The sequence below is a fragment of the Limanda limanda genome, chromosome 7 (assembly GCF_963576545.1).
Source record: "Limanda limanda chromosome 7, fLimLim1.1, whole genome shotgun sequence".
NCBI classification, from domain to species: Eukaryota; Metazoa; Chordata; class Actinopteri; order Pleuronectiformes; family Pleuronectidae; genus Limanda; species Limanda limanda.
The window spans coordinates 18,447,144-18,473,904 of NC_083642.1; the positions used below are offsets into that span (position 1 = coordinate 18,447,144).

The 26,761-nt window shown below is 38.8% G+C and overlaps 4 protein-coding genes across 4 annotated transcripts; all 4 read left to right on the forward strand.

Moving 5' to 3' along the window:
* Positions 1-321: 321 nt before the first annotated feature.
* LOC133005048 (taste receptor type 1 member 1-like) lies at positions 322-4,014 on the forward strand. The gene is made up of 6 exons (XM_061074636.1): positions 322-506; positions 797-1,094; positions 1,180-1,905; positions 2,388-2,594; positions 2,854-2,974; positions 3,086-4,014. Exons 1-6 carry the CDS (start codon positions 322-324, stop codon positions 4,012-4,014), a joined length of 2,466 nt encoding a protein of 821 aa, XP_060930619.1.
* Positions 4,015-7,208: 3,194 nt separating this feature from the next.
* Positions 7,209-11,099, forward strand: LOC133005049 (taste receptor type 1 member 1-like). Its single transcript, XM_061074637.1, has 6 exons — positions 7,209-7,393; positions 7,696-8,002; positions 8,145-8,870; positions 9,053-9,259; positions 9,562-9,682; positions 10,171-11,099. The coding sequence occupies exons 1-6, from the start codon at positions 7,209-7,211 to the stop codon at positions 11,097-11,099; spliced, it is 2,475 nt and encodes an 824-aa protein (XP_060930620.1).
* A 2,517-nt stretch (positions 11,100-13,616) lies between these two features.
* On the forward strand, positions 13,617-18,247 carry LOC133005689 (taste receptor type 1 member 1-like). The gene is made up of 6 exons (XM_061075447.1): positions 13,617-13,801; positions 14,104-14,410; positions 14,553-15,278; positions 15,463-15,669; positions 15,977-16,097; positions 17,319-18,247. The coding sequence occupies exons 1-6, from the start codon at positions 13,617-13,619 to the stop codon at positions 18,245-18,247; spliced, it is 2,475 nt and encodes an 824-aa protein (XP_060931430.1).
* A 3,098-nt stretch (positions 18,248-21,345) lies between these two features.
* On the forward strand, positions 21,346-25,222 carry LOC133005050 (taste receptor type 1 member 1-like). Its single transcript, XM_061074638.1, has 6 exons — positions 21,346-21,530; positions 21,817-22,123; positions 22,266-22,991; positions 23,176-23,382; positions 23,685-23,805; positions 24,294-25,222. The coding sequence occupies exons 1-6, from the start codon at positions 21,346-21,348 to the stop codon at positions 25,220-25,222; spliced, it is 2,475 nt and encodes an 824-aa protein (XP_060930621.1).
* Positions 25,223-26,761: the final 1,539 nt, after the last annotated feature.

Genomic DNA, 26,761 nt, shown 5'->3' on the forward strand with positions numbered 1-26,761 from the left:
GTGTCTCCCATAAATGCTAAAGTTATTATTCATACGTTTTATACCTGTCTGACATTATATCTTAGATTTAAACATGTATTTACGTAATGACCAGATATATGCATGACGGAGGCATGGAACTTGATGCCAGTAGCTGCTCGACGCTGCAGGTACGATGATTTTTGCATACTGCTTTGTGAATTCTCCTTGAACCATTTATTGCGCCTCAGTAAATCACAAATGCATGGAAATACTCACAGAGGCTGAAGTGTCGGCAGTATCTCGTAACTTGCTACGCGCAAAGACAAATAAGAGGTGGCATCAGATTAGTAAAGTTCAACCATGAAACATTTTCTGGTTTATCTGTGTCTGCTTCAATCTCTTCAACACGCCTTCTCGACTCAATGCACTGTCCCGGCCTCAGAGTTTCAGCTGGAGGGAGATTATTTGATAGGTGGACTTTTTGATGTTCATCATGTCAATGCTCCTGTTCATCACGTCAAACCGGACACCATCCACTGCTCCAGGTGAGTCTCACAACAGATCTGAATGGATTTCTTTGGACATTGAAATTATTGAAGAACGTGTATTTGAACAGATTACAGCACCATCGAAGGTTTTCTTAATTAGAGTGAAGAGCTATTTGTGGTTGCTAATTACCCCCAAACCCAATCCAAACAATTTCGGCATTATCAAAGTTATTGAGGGAGATAAAGTCTGCATTGTTCAGCTCAGTCTTTGTTCCATTTAGTACTTTTAATTACCCATATGTGAACAGTCTTTGAAACTATAACTTATACTCACCCTCTCTCCACAGTCAACCCTTAATTCTGTCCAGTTATCGGAGGTTTCAAATGATGAGGTTCGCTGTGGAGCAAATAAACAACTCCACCAACCTGCTGCCTAATGTGTCTCTGGGCTATCAGATATTTGACCACTGCTCAGATACACGTAACTTTCCAGGGATTTTCGACCTCATCTCATTCAACGGCTCGGTTCAAAGTCGGGATGAATCACACAAGACTCTGACCAAGGTGACAGCAGTGGTCGGCACTTATACGAGCACTGAGACACTGTCTGTAGCCCCACTGCTCATGATGGATCTCATCCCTATGGTAAATTTGTCATCTATTGTCTGTTGAATTAAAAAAGCAATTTGACTTTTGAGGATTTACATTTTCTTTATTGCTCATCTAACAGGTCAGTTATGGAGCAGCTAGCTCTATCTTTTCAAGTCACATCAATTTCCCGTCCTTCTTCAGAACGGTTCATTCCAATAAGGACGTCGTGGAAGTAATCTTCAACATCCTACTGAACTTCGACTGGCGCTGGGTTGCTTTCCTCAACATTGACAATGATTATGGCAAAGACGGTCAGGAACAGTTCAGGAGAAAGATTGAGGACAGCCAGATCTGCCTGGCGTACAGCAAAGGTCTCAATTATTACACAAATTACACCCAAGTGTTCAAACAGATAGAGGCACAGAGAGTGAACATACTCATTGTCTTTGCCCCTGAGTGGACAGCTGCAAAACTCATTGAGTCAGCGATACAACTGAACATCACCAACAAGGTGTGGATAGCAGGGGACGCATGGTCTTTAAACAAGAAGCTCCCCAAGATGAAGGGGATCAGAAATGTTGGAACTGTGCTTGGAGTCGCTGAACCAGCGCAAGCAATACCTGGTTTCAGTGATTTCATCTCGTCTTTGAAAACCCACACTCACTGTGGAGATGAAGGACAGCAGACGTTTTGTAATCAGGTTTGCAACTGCAGTAGCCTGAGTGCCGAAGATATCATCGCAGCAGACCCATCTTTCTCTTTTCCTGTTTATTCAGCTGTGTACTCGATCGCATATGCTTTACACAATGTTTTACAGTGTGGAGCTGGCACATGTAATGACAGCACGTCAGTGTACCCTCACATGGTAAGTCTCTTTAAGTACAATAATTATATGATTCATTTGATTATCCCATGTTACAAATGCAAACAGTCTCTAAGTTGTGTTGATTTGATCACTTCTACTTCTACAGATTGCAATCTCAGAGCTGTTTGTCAGGGTTTATTTAATCTCGTGAAACATTTCAATCTGATTAAACCTCTGAGAAGTCTAAACATTACTAAAGTCAATCTAAGTGAGAGAAACCACTATAGTGTACAGATGTTTTGTCTGATTTCTGCATACATGTATGAACACTCATTTATTACCTTGTGAACATTGCACTGATATCAGACACAACACATTTTAGAGATAGAAGAGTTTACATTCTGATAATCTGTTTCCTAAAACCTCTGAAGACGGTCATCACGCTGCAGTTTCTACCTATGAGAGATACAACCTAAAAAAGGATTCAATCAACTCCTCCATTGTCCACAGAAAGTGATTTGGATGTTCTTTATCCACATCAGGTTCTAGCTGAGCTGAAGAAGTCCAACTTTACACTTTTAAATCAAAGCATTCAGTTTGATGAGAACGGTGACCCCAAGTTTGGATCCTACTCTATAATTTACTGGAATCAAAGCGGTGATGCGCAGGAGATCGGCTTTTATAGTTTTCCTCCATCGTTCCAGTTCGTCATCAACAGCACCAAAATTCAGTGGTACAAGAATAGAGAAGTGAGTTGTTTTTCTTACAGGAGAGAGTTGTTATTGTGTATGGAGAGCTTTTCCCATTTCTGAAGGATTGTTGTGTATGAGTGTATGTGATTGTTAAGTGTTGACAGTCAACCAGTGGTGGTTGTTCATGGTGCAAGTGATTGTCCAACACAAACTGAATTAGACATTTAAAAAGATGTCCAGTCTCAGGTACTGCTACTTATCTATCATTTCCCCATCATGACTTTCTGTTTTTTTGCTGAATGATTACGTTGCACAGGTGCCCACTTCAGTATGTTCACCAGAGTGTCCTGTGGGATATGCAAAAAACCCAGATGGAATCCACAAATGCTGCTTCACTTGTCAAATCTGTTCGAATGGAACCTATGTCAACAGCACAGGTAAATTATTATGCCTGAATAGTCCAGCCGTTGTTACCTTTAGTTTTGTCTTTAAGTTTTTAAAATTCAACTTAAGTGTATTAACAAATCGCCCTCTCTCTTGTTTAACAGAGGATCCCTACAAGTGCATGGACTGTAAGGAGACAGAGTGGTCTGCAGAAGGAAGCACCTCATGCACCCTGCGGCTGGTGGAGTACATCCCATTCACAGACAGTGGGGCTATACTGATCATGTTCGGGGCCTCGGCCTTGGTGGGCCTCTCACTCGCCATGTCTGCTCTCTTTGCTGTAAACTACAACACCCCTGTTGTCAGATCTGCTGGGGGACCCATGTGCTTCCTAATCTTAGGCTGCCTCAGTCTGTGTAGTCTCAGTATTTTCTTTTACTTTGGCAAGCCAACTCTTTCTTATTGTATCTTGAGGTTCTTACCGTTCTTCTTGTTCTACACTGTTTGTATGGCATGTTTTGTTGTGCGCTCATTTCAAATTGTTTGCGTCTTCAAAATGGCTGCCAAGTTTCCCAAGCTGCACAGCTGGTGGATGAAGTATCATGGACAGTGGCTGGTCATCACTGTGGCATTTGTCACTCAGGCACTGTTAATAACCATTGGCTATTCTTATACATCCCCCAGGCCCTACAATGAAACCGTATGGTACCCAGATAAAATCATACTCAGTTGTGACTTCAGTCTGGAATCCTGCTCTGCTCCTGTATGTTTACTTCTATGTCTGTGCACTCTTTGCTTTATTTTCTCCTACATGGGGAAAGACCTCCCCAAAAATTACAACGAGGCCAAAGCGATAACGTTCTGTCTGCTGCTGCTGATCTTCACCTGGATCATCTTTGCCACTGCATACCTGCTTTACAGGGGAAGATACATCCAAACTTTTAACGCTGTGGCAGTGCTCTCCAGTCTCTACTCCTTTCTGTTGTGGTACTTCCTGCCAAAATGTTATATCATCATTTTCCAACCCAAGAAAAACACACAGCAGTACTTCCAAGGTCTCATTCAGAACTATACCAAAACTATGAGCCAGTAGCAGCTTACTGTAATATCTGATGGATGAGATGTGCGTCAGGCTTCTAAATATTTTAAGGGAAAGTATAACATGTTGCTATAAATGAGAAATGTGTGCTGTTTTTTTAATCTAGCACCATATTCTTGTCCAGAGCTTGCTGCTGATATATGTAGTTTAAGCAGTTGCTACATCTTTTGTTGAGTTCTACCACTTTGATTAAACCTATAATAATACAATTTTGAGTGTGGAAATGAATTTTACCTTTAGATACCTGGAGTACAAGGGCTACATCTGGAGAATCCAGAAATTTGATATACGACAATATTACACATAACTCATACAACTGATTTGTGCAATAATCATTCTATCTTCCAGCGCATTATCAGACTCTGACATATTCAACCATCTGTGCATTTTCAGCAGTTTCACATTGGTTCAAAGGTTATATGTGCGATATTCACTGCCACTAGATGTGAGACTAGCACCAGTATCTTGGACAAAATGAAAAACCTAATCGGGCCACACCTCTTGTTTTTCCTCTGTGTTCTCACCTACAAGGTATTTTAAACACACTCTTTGAAATAACGTTATGTTCTATGACATGTAGCTGACTCAATTGAGATTTATTATACAGGTCTACATTTACTACAGTAATAGAAAAATGTATGTAAAAAAATTAATTAATGGAATATGTTTTTTTCTTTTTGTTTTTGTGGTTATTACATTATTCTCACAACATGAAAACACCAACTCACTATGATGCGGTTCACAGACGAGACTATAGAAATATCTTGATCTTATAATTTACTTGATAACTTTTTGTATGCGTTCAAATGATTTTGCTTTTGTGTCTATTGCTTGTAAACTATTTTCTTGCATCTCCAAGAAAGAGAATAAAGTTCAATCTCTAACTCTATTGGTCCACCTCATTTTATATATTTCTCCGTACACACCCATACTGTCACATTTTAGATATCCTCATTTCTTTCCAACAGTATCAGTGTGGTAATGAATGATATCATCACTGAACAGTTAAACAGCTGTAAAGACAACATTATGAGACTATCAGAGATGTCAGGACAGATGTGGTTTCGATTTGTAGGTGAGGATTTTTTTCTCTCTTAATCTTTAACTCTTTACAAATAATGACTTGTTTTAGTTCTGCACTCCTGTTAATGTGTTAAGTTCATTGACCACATCTGCTTCAATTTCAAATGCTGTGAACCAAACCAGAAAGTCAATCATCAATCTATCAAATTTGATTTGTATAGCCCATATTCACAAATTACAATTTTTCTTATAGGCTTTAACAAAGTGTGACATCCTCTGTCCTTAACCCTCAACAAGAGTAAGGAAAACCCCTATTAACAGGCAAAGAAAAACTTCAAAGAGAGCCACATGTGAGTGATCCCTCTCCCAGGACGGACAGATGTGCAATAGATGCTGTATGTAGCTCAATACAATTACAAATATTATGACTAATTAGAAGAAATGTTTGTTTCATAATAGAGAAGTGTGTAAGTATTTATGCATGTGAAAATGTCTGATGGAGATGAAGGGAGCAGCATTGACAAATGAAATGGAGGAGTTATTTCCAGTAATACGTGAGTGGGCACATTGTAAGTTAAGCAGTCTTGTTGTAATCATAGTCCATGGTAAGCCGGCACCACACTCCACCACCACAATCACAATCCATCACTAGACTATCCACCATCACGATCCACCAGTACCATCACAATCCATCACGACTATCCATGTTCAGGATCCTCCATCACGATCCACAATCCTCTATCACAATCCAAGATCAGCTGCCACCATGATCACGATCCTTGATTCGCCATGGATCTTCAAAGTAGGTTATCATGACTGGATAATGTAACATAGTTACTTGTTTTAACTTCATTAAAAAAACATTTCAAACAATAAATTATCATTAATTAAACAACTTGTACAACGTAACTTTGTGAGTTGAAACAAAGCTTATCTTGAAGTTGAGTTAACCCTGTTAATTTTTACAGTGTATTTCTCAAGATAGCTTCAAGATCACATTTATTTGCCTTCGATAACTCGGTTACATGAAGTTGAAATTATTTGACTAAATGTGGCATTGGGAGTGTGTAATTTAAGACTGAAATGGAAGCAAAAAGAAAACCAGTGCCTTTGGAAACTCGAATTTCCTGTTAACATACAAGAAAACAAAATGTTACAAACAACGACCATGCACATTGTTGGTATGTATGATCTTTTGGAAGTGCAAACATTTGACAGCAATAATTGCTCTTTAGTAGTGCACCCTCCTCATGTGGCTCCCACAAACCATTTCATTTATACTTTAATTATCTTTTACATCACCCTTTAATATCACCTACAGACAAGGGGTTCAGCTGTGTCATTACGAGTTTGTCTGGTTTCCGTGAGAGTACAGCTCACGATCTTTGGTCATCATCAATCCTCAGACAGATTGCAAATTATCTGCTCCCAAAAGACCGGTGTGGTTCAAGGTTCAACTCATGCAGATCTCATTTGTATGAGGATGTAGAATTTTAGCATTAACCAAAGATATCCGGTTGAATTAATTAATTTGTTTGTATTTGCTTGAGACCACACACAACCTCACAGCCTCGACTTTACTTCGTCCTTGTCATCCATACACCATCCCTACGGCAACACTTGAATTCAAAATGAAACTTATCTTACAAAGGCAATTTCATTATAATGACTGATTTAACAGTTGTGAGTTGTTAAAGCCATTATTAATTACAAGCACATGATCTGAAGCATATGGTGCAAGTGTATGTAGGTTGTGTCCATGTGATGTGGATTTTTAGCAGAACATGCAATAAGCCAAAGTCCCATTCCCTTTAAAACCCACCTTGTACCTTGGTGGAGTGCAATCAAATGTTAAAATAGGGAATGTGTCAGATGGTAAGAGACAACGCTTCTTTGCTGAAGAAACACGTGTGTATACACATATGTATATACCATTTGTCATATACTCAGCATAGAGGCAACTTGCTTGCTCATAATTATCACTCACCTCATTGTGTAGCCATCACAGGGGTTAGTGCAGCTCAGATACTGTTTGCATACCAATCTGTGAGCTGCATGGAAATAAAGACTGGGGGTTTGCCAATACAAGCCACACATTGCTTATTAAAAGCAGAGGCTGAATCCCTTAAGAGATCACAGCAGATGGATGAATGATCCCTACAACCATGAAACATTTTCTCTTTTGTGTGTGTCTGCTGGGCTCTCTTCTACGCGCCTCCTCGACTCAGTGCACTGTCCCAGCCTCGGAGTTTCAGCTGGAAGGAGACTATCTGATAGGTGGACTTTTTGATATTCATCATGTCAGCGAGCCTGTACATCAAGTCAGACCAGAGGCCATCGACTGCTCCAGGTGAGTTTTTATTATACATTTGCATGGATATTTTATGAAGTGGAAAGTATAAGATCAGGTCTTAGTGTAACGGATTATACTTGAATGTAAAGCCAGTTACTAAAGCTCCATAAGACATTTCCCTTCTCACTCACTCCAGTTAATTGTACATGATCAAGTTGACTGTGTAACATCTGATCTCGATCCTTGTACCATGAAATACCTAATTTCTCTTCATGTAAACATATCAGTGTTGACGTCTGAAGACTTAATGTTGATTTAAAGTTGGTCCTGCTCTCCTGTTGTCTTTTCTCTGTCCACAGTCAACCCTTCATTGTGTCCAGTTATCGGAGGTTTCAGATGATGAGATACGCTGTGGAGCAAATCAATAACTCCACCAACCTGCTGCCTAATGTGTCTCTTGGTTATGAGATTTTTGACCACTGCTCGGAGTTTCAGAATTTCCCAGGAATTTTCAAACTCATCTCATTCAATGGCTCAATTGAAGTCTTGGATGAAAAACATAAGAATATGTTCAAAATGACTAAGATGATAGGAGTGGTCGGCCCCTTCACAAGCACAGAGACAGTAACTGTCGCCCAACTGTTCATGACGGATCTCATCCCTATGGTAAATCTTTCCTCTTTTTAAATATTTTTCCCTCATACAATGTCAATTAATTTACATTCTGACTTAATTATGACATTGTGAATTTATTTGCTCTTTATTGCCAATGAAAATATTATCAATTTCTCTATTACTCTTCTAACAGGTCAACTATGGAGCTTCCAGCTCTGCGTTTTCAGAGAAAGAAAAATATCCCTCGTTCCTACGAACAGCGCAATCCAATGAAGAAATCATAGAAGTGATTGTCAGCATCCTACTGCACTTCAAATGGACGTGGGTTGCTTTCCTCAACAGTGGTGACGACTTTGGAATTGATGGCCTGACGTTGTTCATAAAGAGGATTAAAGACACTGAGATCTGCTTGCCATTCACAAAAATGCTCACTGACGAAACTAATCACTCCCAAATGTTCAAACAGATAGACCTACAGAGGATACACATCATTGTAGTCTATGCTAATAAGTTGACCGCCGAAGATCTCATTAGATCAGCAATACGACTGAATGTCACCAACAAGGTGTGGATAGCAGGGGACACCTGGTCCTTAAACGAGATGCTTCCCAAGGAGAAAGGAATCCACAATATTGGAACTGTGCTCGGCGTGTCTCAGTCAGTAGTGACCGTACCTGGTTTCAGTGATTTTATCCATTCTTCCAAAAGCAGGATTCAATGTGGTAATGCAAAACAACTGACGTTGTGTAATCAGGTTTGCAACTGTGACAATCTGACTGCAGAGGAACTCATTTCAACGGACCCATCCTTCTCTTTTGCTGTGTATTGTGCTGTGCATGCTCTTGCCAACGCCTTACACAATGCCTTACAATGTGAAGCTGGTCAATGTAATGACAATATTACACTGTCCCCTTACATGGTGAGTATAAAAATGATTAGAGGGTTTATATTTGATATTTTATGATGATAGCACCTGTAGATAAGTTGACCATGATCCAAAATACTTGTCTCACGTGTTTTATTACATACACATCATATACAATCCACTTTACAACCACCAGAAGCAGTAACACTCCTCTGAACTTTGTGTGTCCACATCAGGTTCTAGCAGAGCTGAAGAAGTCAAACTTTGTGCTTATGAATCAAACTATTCGGTTTGATCAAAATGGCAACCCCAGGTTTGGATCCTATACTATAGTTTTCTGGAACCAGAGTGGTGACGCCCAGAAGATCGGCTTTTACGATTTTTACCCATCGGTCCATCATTTTATTAACAGTACCAAAGTAAAGTGGTACTCAGGTGAAGAAGTAAGTCAGGTTTTTTCCCTAATCATTTGTAGTATAATACAATATGTCAAGACTTTGTGTACAGTATGTTGTTTGAGAAAATTGTGCACATATTAAACGTCATTGGAAAGAGCAGACAAACTGTTATCACAAACAGATGGTGGTACGACACAGCGGCATACGAGGGAATAATTACTCAGTGTCTAAAAAGGATTTTCATATTTTACAAAACATGTCAAGATTTTTCAAAGCTGCATATGAAGACCGTTGTAAGTGAAAACTGTATTTTCTTATCTTAAATGACTTTCTGCTGAACAATACAGGTGCCTACTTCACAGTGTAACCCACCATGTGAAGTGGGATATGCAAAACAGCAAGATGGAATCCACAAATGTTGCTTCACATGTCAACTCTGTCGGAATGGAACTTATGTCAACAGCACAGGTAAATTATTATGGCGGAAAATAAGGAACAATTCTAAAAAAAACACTACCGCCATTTTATTTTGATAAGATGAGTCCTGTCATTTGGAAAGCTGTTTTCACAAAAAAAAAAACACCAGTTAAGTAAATCAGCAAATGTATATATATAAGGCACATTAGTGAACAGTTATAAAGCTAATTCAGTTTCATTTAATGGAAAACATGGATTAAAGCTCTTCATTGCAGATAACCCAGGTAAGATGATCACAGGGTTTTCTCACGTAACTCTGCATTATAGTCTGTTTATATAAAGCTTTGAACACAACATCCAACACACTGACAATAAAAGTGAATGTATATTATTTTCATTAACATTCCTAACAGACGGGTTTAGAGCAGGCACTGCAGTGGTGGTTTATGAAAGCTGAAGAGAGTAAAACTGCTTCCTCTATTGTCTGATTATCTTTCCAAAACTTTATTTACAAATCATCCCTCTCTCTTGTCTAACAGAGGATCCCTACAAGTGCATGGACTGTAAGGAGACAGAGTGGTCTGCAGAAGGAAGCACCTCATGCACCCTGCGGCTGGTGGAGTACATCCCATTCACAGACAGTGGGGCTATACTGATCATGTTCGGGGCCTCGGCCTTGGTGGGCCTCTCACTCGCCATGTCTGGTCTCTTTGCTGTGAACTACAACACCCCTGTTGTCAGATCTGCTGGGGGACCCATGTGCTTCCTAATCTTAGGCTGCCTCAGTCTGTGTAGTCTCAGTATTTACTTTTACTTTGGCAAGCCAACTCTTTCTTATTGTATCTTGAGGTTCTTACCGTTCTCCTTGTTCTACACTGTTTGTTTGGCATGTTTTGTTGTGCGCTCGTTTCAAATTGTTTGCGTTTTCAAAATGGCTGCCAAGTTTCCCAAGCTGCACAGCTGGTGGATGAAGTATCATGGACAGTGGCTGGTCATCACTGTGGCATTTGTCACTCAAGCACTGTTAATAACAATTGGCTATTCTAACGCTCCCCCCAGGCCCTACAATGAAACTGTATGGTACCCAGATAAAATCATACTCAGTTGTGACTTCAGTCTGGAATCCGTCTCTGGTCCTGTATCTTTACTTGTATGTCTGTGCACTCTTTGCTTTATTTTCTCCTACATGGGGAAAGACCTCCCCAAAAATTACAACGAGGCCAAAGCGATAACGTTCTGTCTGCTGCTGCTGATCCTCACCTGGATCATCTTTGTCACTGCATACCTGCTTTACAGGGGAAGATACATCCAAACTCTTAACGCTGTGGCAGTGCTCTCCAGTCTCTACTCCTTTCTGTTTTGGTACTTCCTGCCAAAATGTTACATCATCATTTTCCAACCCAAGAAAAACACACAGCAGTACTTCCAAGGTCTCATTCAGAACTATACCAAAACTATGAGCCAATAGCTGCTTACTGTAATATCTGATGGACCAGATGTGCGTCAGGCTTCTAAATATTTTAACATCTGAAGTCTCCAAAAATTTGATGTACTACAATATTACACAAAACTCATACAACTGATTCTTGCATAATCATTCAATCTTCCAGCGCAGTATCAGACTCTGACATATTCAACCATCTGTGCATTTTCTACAGTTTCACATCTCTTGTTTCCTTTGTGTTCTCACCTACGAGAAATTCTAAACACACATTTTGAAATATCATTAGGTTTTATGACATGTAGCTAACTCAATTGAAATTTATTGTACACGTTTGCATTTACAACAGAAATAGAAAAATGTAAAAAAATAAATAAATGGAATTTTTTTTCTTTTCAGCTTCATTTTTTTGTGGTTATTACATTATTCTCACAACATGAAAACACAAACTCACTATGATGCTGTTCACAGACGAGACTACAGACATATCTTGAATTTACCTGGGAATTTTTGTTAATGCATTCAAATGATTCTGCTTTTGTGTCTATTGCTTGTAATATATATTTTCTTTCATCTCCAATAAAGAAAATAAAGTCCAATCTCTAACTCTATTGGTCCACCTCATTTTATAATTTCTACGAACACAACCATACTGTCACATTTTAGATATCCTCATTTCCTTGAACACGATCATTGCTTCGCCATCCTTCGTCAAAGTAGGTTTTCACGAATGGATAATATAACATAGTTACTTTTTTTAACTTCATTAAAAAAACATTTCAAACAATAAATTCTCATTAATTAAACAACTTGTACAACGTAACTTTGTGAGTTGAAACAAAGCTTATCTTGAAGTTGAGTTAACCTTGATCATTTTTACAGTGTATTTATCAAGATAGCTTCAAGATCACATTAATTTGCCTTTGATAACTCGGTTACATGAAGTTGAAATTATTTTACTATATGTGGCATATTGGGAGTTTGTAATTTAAGACTGAGATGGAAACAAAAAGTAAACCAGTGCCTTTGGAAACTCGAATTTCCTGTTAACATACAAGAAAACAAAATGTTACAAACAATGACCATGAACATTGTTGGTATGTATGATCTTTTGGAAGTGCAAACATTTGACAGCAATAATTGCTCTTTAGTAGTTCACCCACCTCATGTGGCCCCCACAAACCATTTTATTTATACTTTAATTATCTTTTACATCACCCTTTAATATCACCTACAGACAAGGGGTTCAGCTGTGTCATTACGAGTTTGTCTGGTTTCCGTGAGAGTACAGCTCACGATCTTTGGTCATCATCAATCCTCAGACAGATTGCAAATTATCTGCTCCCAAAAGACCGGTGTGGTCCAAGGTTCAACTCATGCAGATCTCATTTGTATGAGGATGTAGAATTTTAGCATTAACCAAAGATATCCGGTTGAATTAATTAATTTGTTTGTATTTGCTTGAGACCACACACAGCCTCACAGCCTCGTCTTTACTTCATCCCTGTCATCCATACACCATCCCTATGGCAACACTTGAATTCAATATGAATCTTAACTTACAAAAGCATTTTACTTTACAATGACTGATTTGACAGTTGTGACTAGTTAAAGCCATTATTAATTACAGGCACATGATTTGAAGCATATGGTGCAAGTGTATGTAGGTTGAGTCCATGTGATGTGGGTTTTTAGCAGAACTTTCAATAAGCCAAAGTCTTGTACCTTGGTGGAGTGCAATTCAAATGTTAAAATGGGGAATGTGTCAGATGGTAGGAGACAACGCTTCTTTGCTGAAGAAACAAGTGCACTTGTGTACAAAGTAAAAAGAAATGCATGCTTCAAAATGGCAATGTGCCAACAATCCACTGACCACAGATTTTTAGACCAACACACCCATGGGTGCTCAGATAGGTGAAAGAGCATTTTCTGTTTAAATTAAGGGGCCGCTGGATGAGAAACTGACAACTGCATCAGTGTGAAACTAGCAAAAACACAATTGTTGCAACAGGTGTAAGACAAGGCCCTAAAGTAAAAGGTCAACGTTGACTTATATACTGCAATCCTGATGTAATAGAAAAAGTTACAGTTAAAATGTAAAGATTTTTAGCTTCTATGCACAAGGAGAAATTATTTAATCAGACGTACCACAAAACTGCAAGGTCCATAGATCGCCCCCCCCCCCCTAAAAGTATCAAGGAATTAACTTTTCCTAAACCTAACAAAATCATTCTGTGCTTAAACCTGTGTGTTTTATTACCATGACAACTTGTGTGTGTGTCTTTGTGTATACACATATGTATATACCATTTGTCATATACTCAGCATATATGTAGGCAACTTGCTTGCTCATAATTATCGCTCACCTCATTGTGTAGCCATCACAGGGGTTAGTGCAGCTCAGATACTGTTTGCATACCAATCTGGGAGCTACATGGAAATAAAGACTGGGGGTTTGCCATTACAAGCCACACATTGCTTATTAAAAGCAGAGGCTGAATCCCTTAAGAGATCACAGCAGATGGATGAATGATCCCTACAACCATGAAACATTTTCTCTTTTCTTTGTGTCTGCTGGGCTCTCTTCTACCCGCCTCCTCGACTCAGTGCACTGTCCCAGCCTCGGAGTTTCAGCTGGAAGGAGACTATCTGTTAGGTGGACTTTTTGATATTCATCATATCAGCGACCCTGTACATCAAGTCAGACCAGAGGCCATCGACTGCTCCAGGTGAGTTTTTATTATACATTTGCATGGATATTTTATGAAGTTGAAAGTATAAGATCAGGTCCTAGTGTAATGGATTATACTCAAATGTAAAGCCAGTTAGTAAAGCTCCATAAGACATTTCCCTTCTCACTCACTCCAGTTAATTGAACATGATCAAGTTGACTGTGTAACATCTGATCTCAATCCTTGTACCATGAAATACCTAATTTTTCTTCATGTAAACATATCAGTGTTGACGTCTGATGACTTAATGTTGATTTAAAGTTGGTCCTGCTCTCCTGTTGTCTTTCCTCTGTCCACAGTCAACCCTTCATTGTGTCCAGTTATCGGAGGTTTCAGATGATGAGATACGCTGTGGAGCAAATCAATAACTCCACCAACCTGCTGCCTAATGTGTCTCTTGGTTATGAGATTTTTGACCACTGCTCGGAATTTCAGTATTTCCCAGGAATTTTCAAACTCATCTCATTCAATGGCTCAATCGAAGTCTTGGATGAAAAACATAAGAATATGTTCAAAATGACTAAGATGATAGGAGTGGTCGGCCCCTACTCAAGCACTGAGACAGTAACTATCGCCCAACTGTTCATGACGGATCTCATCCCTATGGTGAGTGTGTCCTCTTTTTAAATATTTTTCCCTCGTACAATGTCAATTAATTTACATTCTGACTTATTCATGACATTGTGAATTTATTTGTTCTTTATTGCCAATGAAAATATTGTCAATTTCTATATTACTCTTCTAACAGGTCAACTATGGAGCTTCCAGCTCTGAGTTTTCAGAGAAAGCGAAATATCCCTCGTTCCTACGAACAGTGCATTCCAACGGAGAAATCATAGAAGTGATTGTCAGCATCCTACTGCACTTCAAATGGACGTGGGTTGCTTTCCTCAACAGTGACGACGACTTTGGCTTTGATGGCCTGAGGTTGTTCATAAAGAGGATTAAAGACACTGAGATCTGCTTGCCGTTCACCAAAACGCTCACTGACGAAACGAATCACTCCCAAATGTTCAAACAGATAGACCTACAGAGGATACACATCATTGTTGCCTATGCTACTAAGTTGACCGCTGGAGATCTCATTAGATCAGCAATACGACTAAATGTCACCAACAAGGTGTGGATAGCAGGGGACACCTGGTCCTTAAACAAGATTCTTCCCAAGGAAAAAGGAATCCACAATATTGGAACTGTGCTCGGCGTGTCTCAGTCAGTAGTGACAGTACCTGGTTTCAGTGATTTTATCCATTCTTCCAAAAGCAGGATTCAATGTGGTAATGCAAAACAACCGACGTTGTGTAATCAGGTTTGCAACTGTGACAATCTGACTGCAGAGGAACTCATTTCTGCGGACCCATCCTTCTCTTTTGCTGTGTATTGTGCTGTGCATGCTCTTGCCAACGCCTTACACAATGCCTTACAATGTGAAGCTGGTCAATGTAATGACAATATTACACTGTCCCCTTACATGGTGAGTTTAAAAATGATGAGAGGGTTTATATTAGATTTTTTATGATGATAGCACCTGTAGATAAGTTGACCATAATCCAATATACTTGTCTCACGTGTGTTTTATTACATACACATCATATACAACCCACTTTACAACTACCAGAAGTAGTAACGCTCCTCTGAACTTTGTATGTCCACATCAGGTTCTAGCAGAGCTGAAGAAGTCAAACTTTGTGCTTATGAATCAAACTATTCGGTTTGATCAAAATGGCAACCCCAGGTTTGGATCCTATTCTATAGTTTTCTGGAACCAGAGTGGTGATGCCCAGAAGATCGGCTTTTACGATTTTTACCCATCGGTCCATTATTTTATTAACGGTACCAAAGTAAAGTGGTACTCAGGTGAAGAAGTAAGTCATGTTTTTTCCCTAATCATTTGTAGTATAATACAATATGTCAAGGATTTGTGTACAGTATGTTGTTTGAGAAAGTTGTGCACATATTAAACGGCAGTGGAAAGAGCAGACAAACTGTTATCACAAACAGATGGTGGTACGACACGGCGGCATACAAGGGAAAATTACTCAGTGTCTAAAAAGGATGTTCCCATTTTATGTCAAAATATTAAAAAGCTGCATATAAAGACTGTTGCAAGTGCAAATTTCATCCTTAATGGTATTTTCTTATCTTAAATTACTTTGCCCCTGAACAATTCAGGTGCCTACTTCACAGTGTAGCCCACCATGTGACGTGGGATATGCAAAATGGCAAGATGGAATCCACAAATGCTGCTTCACATGTCAACTCTGTCGGAATGGAACTTATGTCAACAGCACAGGTAAATTATTATGGAGGAAAATAAGGAACATTTCTCAAGAAAACACTACTGCGATTTTATTTTTGATAAGATGAGTCCTGTCATTTGGAAAGCTGTTTCACATTCAGACACCTACAAGCTTCCATTTTCACTCTGACCCCTGAACGTGGCCGATGAATCCAGAGCTTTTTGGGTGAAATGAATTGGTTTTGGTTTAAAGATAAACTGTTGTCTTCAGCTGCACGTTGAACCCGTTCTATCAATGCAATGTACTCTTCTTAAACTTTTCAGACATATTTATATATAAAAATTGAAGCAAATTTAAATTAATAGAATATCGTCATGACAGAACATCTACCTGCTAATACCATAAACGTCTGTTTGTATGTGGAACGCATATCTCCTGAGCCGTTCCTTTAAGAAGCTTCATAATAAGCATCTGTATTGTTTGTGGCCCAGGAAAGTGCAGTGACAATTTTGGTGGGATTAATACATATGATATGTTCAATATTAATAACATTTAAATAAACAGGGGACCAGCGCTCGTTAGCAATCAGTGGGGGCGACAATATCGCCGCCAGATCAATTTGATAATAAACTAAATTCACCATTTCGGACTGACAGACATTCACAGGTGCTGATCTCCTATATGGCAATAACAATCATAGAACCACTTCCTCTTTGGCAAGTCTTCAAAGTAAAATTATATGTTTTGTTGCAGTATTGCTTGATACTGAGCAGAATTACAGAGCTGTGACCTTTGGTGTGAAGATTGTGTTGACTTTTGAAATAGCCGACATGCATGAAAAAAACACCAGTTAAGTAAATCAACAAATATAAATATATAAAGCATATAAGTGAACAATTATAAAGCTAATTCAGTTTAATTTAATGAAAAACATGGATTGAAGGTCTTTATTGCAGATAACCCAGATAATCACTCTGCATTATAGTCTGTTTATCAAAAAAGCTCTGTATACAACATCTAACACACAAACAATAAAAGTGACTGTATATTATAGAACTGTTTGAGGAGGACTCACTAATGACAAGGAATAATTCTGGAGTAGCTTCGAAGGATTAACACAGGACAAGAGAACAGATCATTCCAAACAGAAGGGTTTAGAACAGGCACTGCAGTGGTGGATTATGAAAGCTGAAGAGAGTAAAACTGCTTCCTCCGTTGTCTGATTATCTTTTCAAAACTTTATTAACAAATCGTCCCTCTCTCTTGTTTAACAGAGGATCCCTACAAGTGCATGGACTGTAAGGAGACAGAGTGGTCTGCAGAAGGAAGCACCTCATGCACCCTGCGGCTGGTGGAGTACATCCCATTCACAGACAGTGGGGCTATACTGATCATGTTCGGGGCCTCGGCCTTGGTGGGCCTCTCACTCGCCATGTCTGGTCTCTTTGCCGTGAACTACAACACCCCTGTTGTCAGATCTGCTGGGGGACCCATGTGCTTCCTAATCTTAGGCTGCCTCAGTCTGTGTAGTCTCAGTATTTACTTTTACTTTGGCAAACCAACTCTTTCTTATTGTATCTTGAGGTTCTTACCGTTCTCCTTGTTCTACACTGTTTGTTTGGCATGTTTTGTTGTGCGCTCGTTTCAAATTGTTTGCGTTTTCAAAATGGCTGCCAAGTTTCCCAAGCTGCACAGCTGGTGGATGAAGTATCATGGACAGTGGCTGGTCATCACTGTGGCATTTGTCACTCAGGCACTGTTAATAACAATTGGCTATTCTAACGCTCCCCCCAGGCCCTACAATGAAACCGTATGGTACCCAGATAAAATCATACTCAGTTGTGACTTCAGTCTGGAATGCGTCTCTGGTCCTGTATCTTTACTTCTATGTCTGTGCTGTCTTTGCTTTATTTTCTCCTACATGGGTAAAGACCTCCCCAAAAATTACAACGAGGCCAAAGCGATAACGTTCTGTCTGCTGCTGCTGATCCTCACCTGGATCATCTTTGCCACTGGATACATTCTTTATAGGGGAAGATACATCCAAACTCTTAATGCTGTGGCAGTGCTCTCCAGTCTCTACTCCTTTCTGTTGTGGTACTTCCTGCCAAAATGTTACATCATCATTTTCCAACCCAAGAAAAACACACAGCAGTACTTCCAAGGTCTCATTCAGAACTATACCAAAACTATTAGCCAGTAGCTGCTTACTGTAATATCTGATGGACCATATGTGCTTCAGGTCCTCTAAATATTTTAACATCTGAAGTCTCCAAAAATGTTGATGTACTACAATATTACACATAACTCATACAACTGATTCTTGCAATAATCATTCAATCTTCCAGCACAGTATCAGACTCTGACATATTCAACCATCTGTGCATTTTCTGCAGTTTCACACCTCTTGTTTCCTCTGTGTTCTCACCTACGAGGAATTCTAAACACACATTTCGAAATATCATTAGGTTTTATGACATGTAGCTGACTCAATTGAGATTTATTGTATACGTTTGCATTTACAACAGAAATAGGAAAATGTACAAATAATAATAAATGGAATGTTTTTTTCTTTTCAGCTTAATGTTTTTGTGGTTATTACATTATTCTCACAACATGAAAACACCAACTCACTATGATGCTGTTCATAGACGAGACTACAGATATATCTTGAATTTACCTGGGAACTTTTTTTATGCATTCAAATGATTCTGCTTATGTGTCTATTGCTTGTCATATATATTTTCTTTCATCTCCAATAAAGAAAATAAAGTCCAATCTCTAACTCTATTGGTCCACCTCATTTTATAATTTCTACGAACACGCCCATACTTTCACATTTTAGATATCCTCATTTCTTTCCAACAGTATCAGTGTGGTATTGAACAATGTCATCACTGAACAGTTCTACAGCTGTAACGACAACATTATGAGACTATCAGAGATGTCAAAGGCAGACGTGATTTGTGTTTGTAGGTGAGGATTTTTTTCTCTCTTAATTTTTAACTCTTTACAAATAGTGACTTGTTTTAGTTCTGCACTCCTGTTAATGTGTTAAGTTCATTGACCACATTTACTTCAATTTCACAAAGCTGTCACCACTGATTACTTTAAAGTTACAGCACCAGTACTTGGTAAGCTATTTATAGGTTTATGTGAGATGTTTGAGGTGATTCAATGTGATGTTTAAGGAAATGAGTAAACTTGCCCTGATTAGTGAAGATAAGGATTAAAAACCCAAAACTTTAGTCTACTTAATTGGAAAATTCAAGTTCTATCGTTGCCTTAAAAACAAGAGTTAGCAATACCTGAAAAGGGAATTGTATGAATATAGTTAGTTATCTTAACTTGAAAATGTGAGTTGAAAGGGTATGAATTGACAAAAGAAAGTCACAATCCACAATCACGATCCACCACCACCATCTCAATCCATCACGACTATCCATGTTCAGGATCCTCCATAACGATCCAATATCAGCTGCCACCTTGAACAAGATCATTGATTCGCCATGGATCGTCAAAGTAGGTTTTCATGAATGGATAATGTAACATAGTTACTTGTTTTAACTTCATTAAAAAAACATTTCAAACAATAAATTATCATTAATTAAACAACTTGTACACCGTAACTTTGTGAGTTGAAACAAAGCTTATCTTGAAGTTGAGTTAACCTTGATTACTTTTACAGTGTATTTAGGAAGATAGTGTCAAGATCACGATAACTCTGTTACATGAAGTTGAAATTATTTACTAAATGTGGCATTGGCAGTTTGTAATTTAAGACTGAGATGGAAACAAAAAGAAAACCAGTGCCTTTGGAAACTCGAATTTCCTGTTAACATACAAGAAAACAAAATGTTACAAACAACGACCATGCACATTGTTGGTATGTATGATCTTTTGGAAGTGCAAACATTTGACAGCAATAATTGCTCTTTAGTAGTTCATCCACCTCATGTGGCTCCCACAAACCATTTTATGTATACTTTAATTATCTTTTACATCACCCTTTAATATCACCTACAGACAAGGGGTTCAGCTGTGTCATTACAAGTTTGTCTGGTTTCCGTGAGAGTACAGCTCACGATCTTTAGTCATCATCAATCCTCAGACAGATTGCAAATAATCTGCTCCCAAATGACCGGTGTGGTCCAAGGTTAACTCATGCAGATCTCATTTGTATGAGGATGTAGCATTATTAGCATTAACCAAAGATATCCGGTTGAATTAATTAATTTGTTTGTATTTGCTTGAGACCACACACAACCTCACAGCCTCGTCTTTACTTCATCCCTGTCATCCATACACCATCCCTATAGCAACACTTGTATTCAATATGAATCTTAACTTACAAAAGCATTTTACATTATAATGACTGATTTAACAGTTGTGACTAGTTAAAGCCATTATTAATTACAAGCATATGGTGCAAGAGTATGTAGGTTGTGTCCATGTGATGTGGGGTTTTAGCAGAACATTCAAAGTCTTGTACCTTGGTGGAGTGCAATTAAAATGTTAAAATGGGGAAAGTGTCAGGTGGTTAGAGACAACGCTTCTTTGCTGAAGAAACAAGTTCACTTGTATACAAAGTAAAAAGACAACCATGCTTCAAAATGGCAATGTGCGAACACTGCACTGACCACAAATCTTTAGACCAACACACCCATGGGTGCTCAGATAGGTGAAAGAGCATTTGCTGTTTAAATTAAGGGGCCGCTGGATGAGAAACTGACAACTGCATCAGTGTGAAACTAGCAAACACACAATTGGTGCAACAGGTGTAAGACAAGGACCTAAAGTAAAAGGTCAACGTTGACTTATATACTGCGATCCTGATAAGAATAGAAAACGTTACAGTTAAAGGTGTAAAGGTTTTAGCCACTATGCACTAAGGAGAAATTATTTATTATGCACAAAACTGCAAGGTCCATAGATTGACACCCCCCCCCCCCCCCCCCCCGAAAGTATCAAGGCATTAAGTTTTCCTAAAACTAACAAAATCATTTTGTGCCTAAACCTGTGTGTTTTATTACCACGATGTGTGTGTGTGTAATTGTGTATACACATATGTATATACCATTTGCCATACACTCAGCATAGAGGCAACTTGCTTGCTCATAATTATCGCTCACCTCATTGTGTAGCCATCACACGGGTTAGTGCAGCTCAGATACTGTTTGCATACCGATGCATGGAAATAAAGACTGGGGGTTTGCCGTTACCAGCCACACATTGCTTATTAAAAGCAGAGGCTACATCCCTAAAGAGATCACAGCAGATTGATGAATGATTCCTACAACCATGAAACATTTTCTCTTTTGTGTGTGTCTGCTGGGCTCTCTTCTACGCGCCTCCTCGACTCAGTGCACTGTCCCAGCCTCGGAGTTTCAGCTGGAAGGAGACTATCTGATAGGTGGACTTTTTGATATTCATCATATCAGCGAGCCTGTACATCAAGTCAGACCAGAGGCCATCGACTGCTCCAGGTGAGTTTTTATTATACATTTGCATTGATATTTTATGAAGTGGAAAGTATAAGATCAGGTCTTAGTGTAATGGATTATACTCGAATGTAAAGCCAGTTACTAAAGCTCCATAAGACATTTCCCTTCTCACTCACTCCAGTTAATTGTACATGATCAAGTTGACTGTGTAACATCTGATCTCAATCTTTAATTTCTCTTCATGTAAACATATCAGTGTTGACGTCTGATGACTTAATGTTGATTTAAAGTTGCTCCTGCTCTCCTGTTGTCTTTCCTCTGTCCACAGTCAACCCCTCATTGTGTCCAGTTATCGGAGGTTTCAGATGATGAGATACGCTGTGGAGCAAATCAATAACTCCACCAACCTGCTGCCTAATGTGTCTCTTGGTTATGAGATTTTTGACCACTGCTCTGAGATTCAGAATTTTCCAGGAATTTTCAAACTCATCTCATTCAAGGGCTCAATCGAAGTCTTGGATGAAAAACATAAGAATATGTTCAAAATGACTAAGATGATAGGAGTGGTCGGCCCCTACTCAAGCACTGAGACAGTAAATGTCGCCCAACTGTTCATGACGGATCTCATCCCGATGGTAAATCAGTCTTCTTTTTAAATATTTTTCCCTCATACAATTTCAATGAATTTACATTTTGACTTAGTCATGACATTGTGAATTTATTTGTTCTTTATTGCCAATGAAAATATTATCAATTTCTCTATTACTCTTCTAACAGGTCAGCTATGGAGCTGCCAGCTCTGCATTTTCAGAGAAAGCGAAATATCCCTCGTTCCTGCGAACAGTGCATTCCAATGAAGGAATCATAGAAGTGATTGTCAGCATCCTACTACATTTCAAATGGACGTGGGTTGCTTTCCTCAACAGTGGTGACGACTTTGGCATTGACGGCCTGACGTCGTTCATAAAGAGGATTAAATACACTGAGATCTGCTTGCCGTTCACCAAAAAGCTCACTGACGAAACTAATCACTCCCAAATGTTCAAACAGATAGACCTACAGAGGATACACATCATTGTTGTCTTTGCTCCTAAGTTGACCGCTGAAGATCTCATCAGATCAGCAATACGATTGAATGTCACCAACAAGGTGTGGATAGCAGGGGACACCTGGTCCTTAAACGAGATGCTTCCCAAGGAGAAAGGAATCCACAATATTGGAACTGTGCTCGGTGTGTCTCAGTCAGTAGTGACAGTACCTGGTTTCAGTGATTTTATCCATTCTTCCAAAAGCAGGATTCAATGTGGTAATGCAAAACAACCGACGTTGTGTAATCAGCTTTGCAACTGTGACAATCTGACTGCAGAGGAACTAATTTCTATGGACCCATCCTTCTCTTTTGCTGTGTATTGTGCTGTGCATGCTCTTGCCAACGCCTTACACAATGCCTTACAATGTAAAGCTGGTCAATGTAATGACAATATTACACTGTCCCCTTACATGGTGAGTATAAAAATGATAAGAGGGTTTATATTTGATATTTTATGATGATAGCACCTGTAGATAAGTTGAGCATGATCCAAAATACTTGTCTCACGTGTGTTTTATTACATACACATCATATACAACCCACTTTACAACCACCAGAAGCAGTAACGCTCCTCTGAACTTTGTGTGTCCACATCAGGTTCTAGCAGAGCTGAAGAAGTCAAACTTCGTGCTTATGAATCAAACTATTCGGTTTGATCAAAATGGCAACCCCAGGTTTGGATCCTATTCTATAGTTTTCTGGAACCAGAGTGGTGACGCCCAGAAGATCGGCTTTTACGATTTTTACCCAATGGTCCATTATTTTATTAACGGCACCAAAGTAAAGTGGTACTCAGGTGAAGAAGTAAGTCATGTTTTTTCCCTAATCATTTTTAGTATAATACAATATGTCAAGGCTTTGTGTACATTATGTTGTTTGAGAAAGTTGTGCACATATTAAACGTCAGTGGAAAGAGCAGACAAACTGTTATCACAAACAGATGGTGGTACAACACGGTAGCATACGAGGGAATAATTACTCAGTGTCTAAAAAGGATTTTCATATTTTACAAAACATGTCAAGATTTTTAAAAGCTGCATATAAAGACTGTTGTAAGTGCAAATGGTATTTTCTTATCTTAAATGACTTTCTGCTGAACAATACAGGTGCCTACTTCACAGTGTAACCCACCATGTGAAGTTGGATATGCAAAACAGCAAGATGGAATCCACAAATGTTGCTTCACATGTCAACTCTGTCGGAATGGAACTTATGTCAACAGCACAGGTAAATTATTATGGCGGAAAATAAGGAACAATTCTAAAAAAAACACTACCGCCATTTTATTTTGATAAGATGAGTCCTGTCATTTGGAAAGCTGTTTTCACAAAAAAAAAAACACCAGTTAAGTAAATCAGCAAATGTATATATATAAGGCACATTAGTGAACAGTTATAAAGCTAATTCAGTTTCATTTAATGGAAAACATGGATTAAAGCTCTTCATTGCAGATAACCCAGGTAAGATGATCACAGGGTTTTCTCACGTAACTCTGCATTATAGTCTGTTTATATAAAGCTTTGAACACAACATCCAACACACTGACAATAAAAGTGAATGTATATTATTTTCATTAACATTCCAAACAGACGGGTTAAGAGCAGGCATTGCAGTGGTGGTTTATGAAAGCTGAAGAGAGTAAAACTGCTTCCTCTATTGTCTGATTATCTTTCCAAAACTTTATTTACAAATCATCCCTCTCTCTTGTCTAACAGAGGATCCCTACAAGTGCATGGACTGTAAGGAGACAGAGTGGTCTGCAGAAGGAAGCACCTCATGCACCCTGCGGCTGGTGGAGTACATCCCATTCACAGACAGTGGGGCTATACTGATCATGTTCGGGGCCTCGGCCTTGGTGGGCCTCTCAATCGCCATGTCTGGTCTCTTTGCCGTGAACTACAACACTCCTGTTGTCAGATCTGCTGGGGGACCCATGTGCTTCCTAATCTTAGGCTGCCTCAGTCTGTGTAGTCTCAGTATTTACTTTTACTTTGGCAAGCCAACTCTTTCTTATTGTATCTTGAGGGTCTTACCGTTCTCCTTGTTCTACACTGTTTGTATAGCATGTTTTGTTGTGCGCTCATTTCAAATTGTTTGCGTTTTCAAAATGGCTGCCAAGTTTCCCAAGCTGCACAGCTGGTGGATGAAGTATCATGGACAGTGGCTGGTCATAACTGCGGCATTTGTCACTCAGGCACTGTTTATTACCATTGGCTTTTCTTATACACCCCCCAGGCCCTATAATGAAACCGTATGGTACCCAGATAAAATCATACTCAGTTGTGACTTCAGTCTCGAATCCTTCTCTGCTCCTATATCTTTACTTGTATGTCTATGCTGTCTTTGCTTTATTTTCTCCTACATGGGGAAAGACCTCCCCAAAAATTACAACGAGGCCAAAGCGATAACGTTCTGTCTGCTGCTGCTGATCTTCACCTGGATCCTCTTTGTCACCGCATACTTGCTTTACCGGGGAAGATACATCCAAACCCTTAACGCTGTAGCAGTGCTCTCCAGTCTCTACTCCTTTCTGCTGTGGTACTTCCTGCCAAAATGTTACATCATCATTTTCCAACCCAAGAAAAACACACAGCAGTACTTCGCAGGTCTCATTCAGAACTATACCAAAACTATTAGCCAGTAGCTGACTGTAGAAAATATGTCACAGCAGACAGAAGTCTTTTAGCTTCATAAAATTGTGATGTATTGTTCTTATTTACAGGAGTTACAGGAAAGGTATATTATTCACCTATCTTTCTAATTTTGCTTCAGTAAGGTGCAGTAAAAATAAACAATGTAACAGGAGGTAGGTACTCTACAGAGATTACTACTGACTTTGTCCTGAACAGGATTCTGAGAACGATTCTCTTTATGTATCATAAATGGCTGATACCTTTAATCAGTATTGGCAAATGCTAATTTTCTTTAATAGTAAAGATATGTCTGTTTTTGTGATACCACTCCACTGTACACTTCTCAATAAAGAAATAATTTGGCAATGTGTGAATGCTACTTTTCTCTGTCAGAGTCAGAAAAAATGATTGATGCCGCTCTCATGCCTGTTGTTCTACAGCTCGTCTTTAATTTTTCACTTCCCCATCTTAATAATTCTTCATGCTCAATGATTCTATTGGTATTTGTAATTTTTTTCTTCCTTTTTTCTTTATGATTTCATCTTGAAAAAGTGTCAGAAATGTGTAATTTGAGATACGGAAATAGCTTTATCTGTATTAGTTAATCGTCACATCCAAAGAGTTACAACATGACTGTATCATACACACTTTGTAATAAACCCCTTGAATCAATGTGCAACCAGCAAAGCAGCAATTGTTATGTGCCCACCTGTACCCATGTTATTTGTATTATTACAGATTTTAACCTGACTGATGTGATAGAAATAAACCATAATCCTCTTATGAGATTTATTTGGTCTTAGTGTGTTGTTTAATCTAGGCTACTTATTATGTAAATAACATCTCACACCATGCGTATGTAGTTTTTCTTTACATACATGTATTCAATGTTGTAAGTTTTACATTGAGATTGACTTATATATAAATCTAACCTTAGAGCTGAAAATTGGTTCAGCCATATTGCTGACTCATCTTTCTATATGAGCCATTAACCTCAACTTCCAGGACATCGCCCTCTTCTAGGAGGAATTCAAATTCTGGTGATCTGCCGCGTGGTTGCAAATGTTCCTCTTTCAAATGTGTGGTGCAGAGACAAATTATAAGAGGAGATGGCCTCTGAGAATAAACAAAAGATACTGGGTTAATTTCAATTACTTTGTGTATATTTGCGTATGGCAATATTCTGTTTTAGGAATAATATTAAATAATTCTGATGTTACTCTGGAGCATTACACAAACCAGGCAAACATCACATTCCAAACAGGCAGGTTTGGAAATGGAACTATTCTAATATCAATCTGTACGATAGTCTGTCCCCTGTGCAAATGTTGAGTCTACATAAACTTTCAAAAGTAGTTATGCAATCTGTCAAACTTTTAACAGGGTAAAAATAACGTAGAAACCTCAGATTGAGTCACATGTGAGGGATCCCTCTCCCAGGATGGACAGAAGTGCAATAGGTGCCACGTGTAATGGAGAACATCATTACACACAACACAACACATTTCTCTCTTTCATTTCTTCTGCGAATAAAGGAACAAAAATCGATC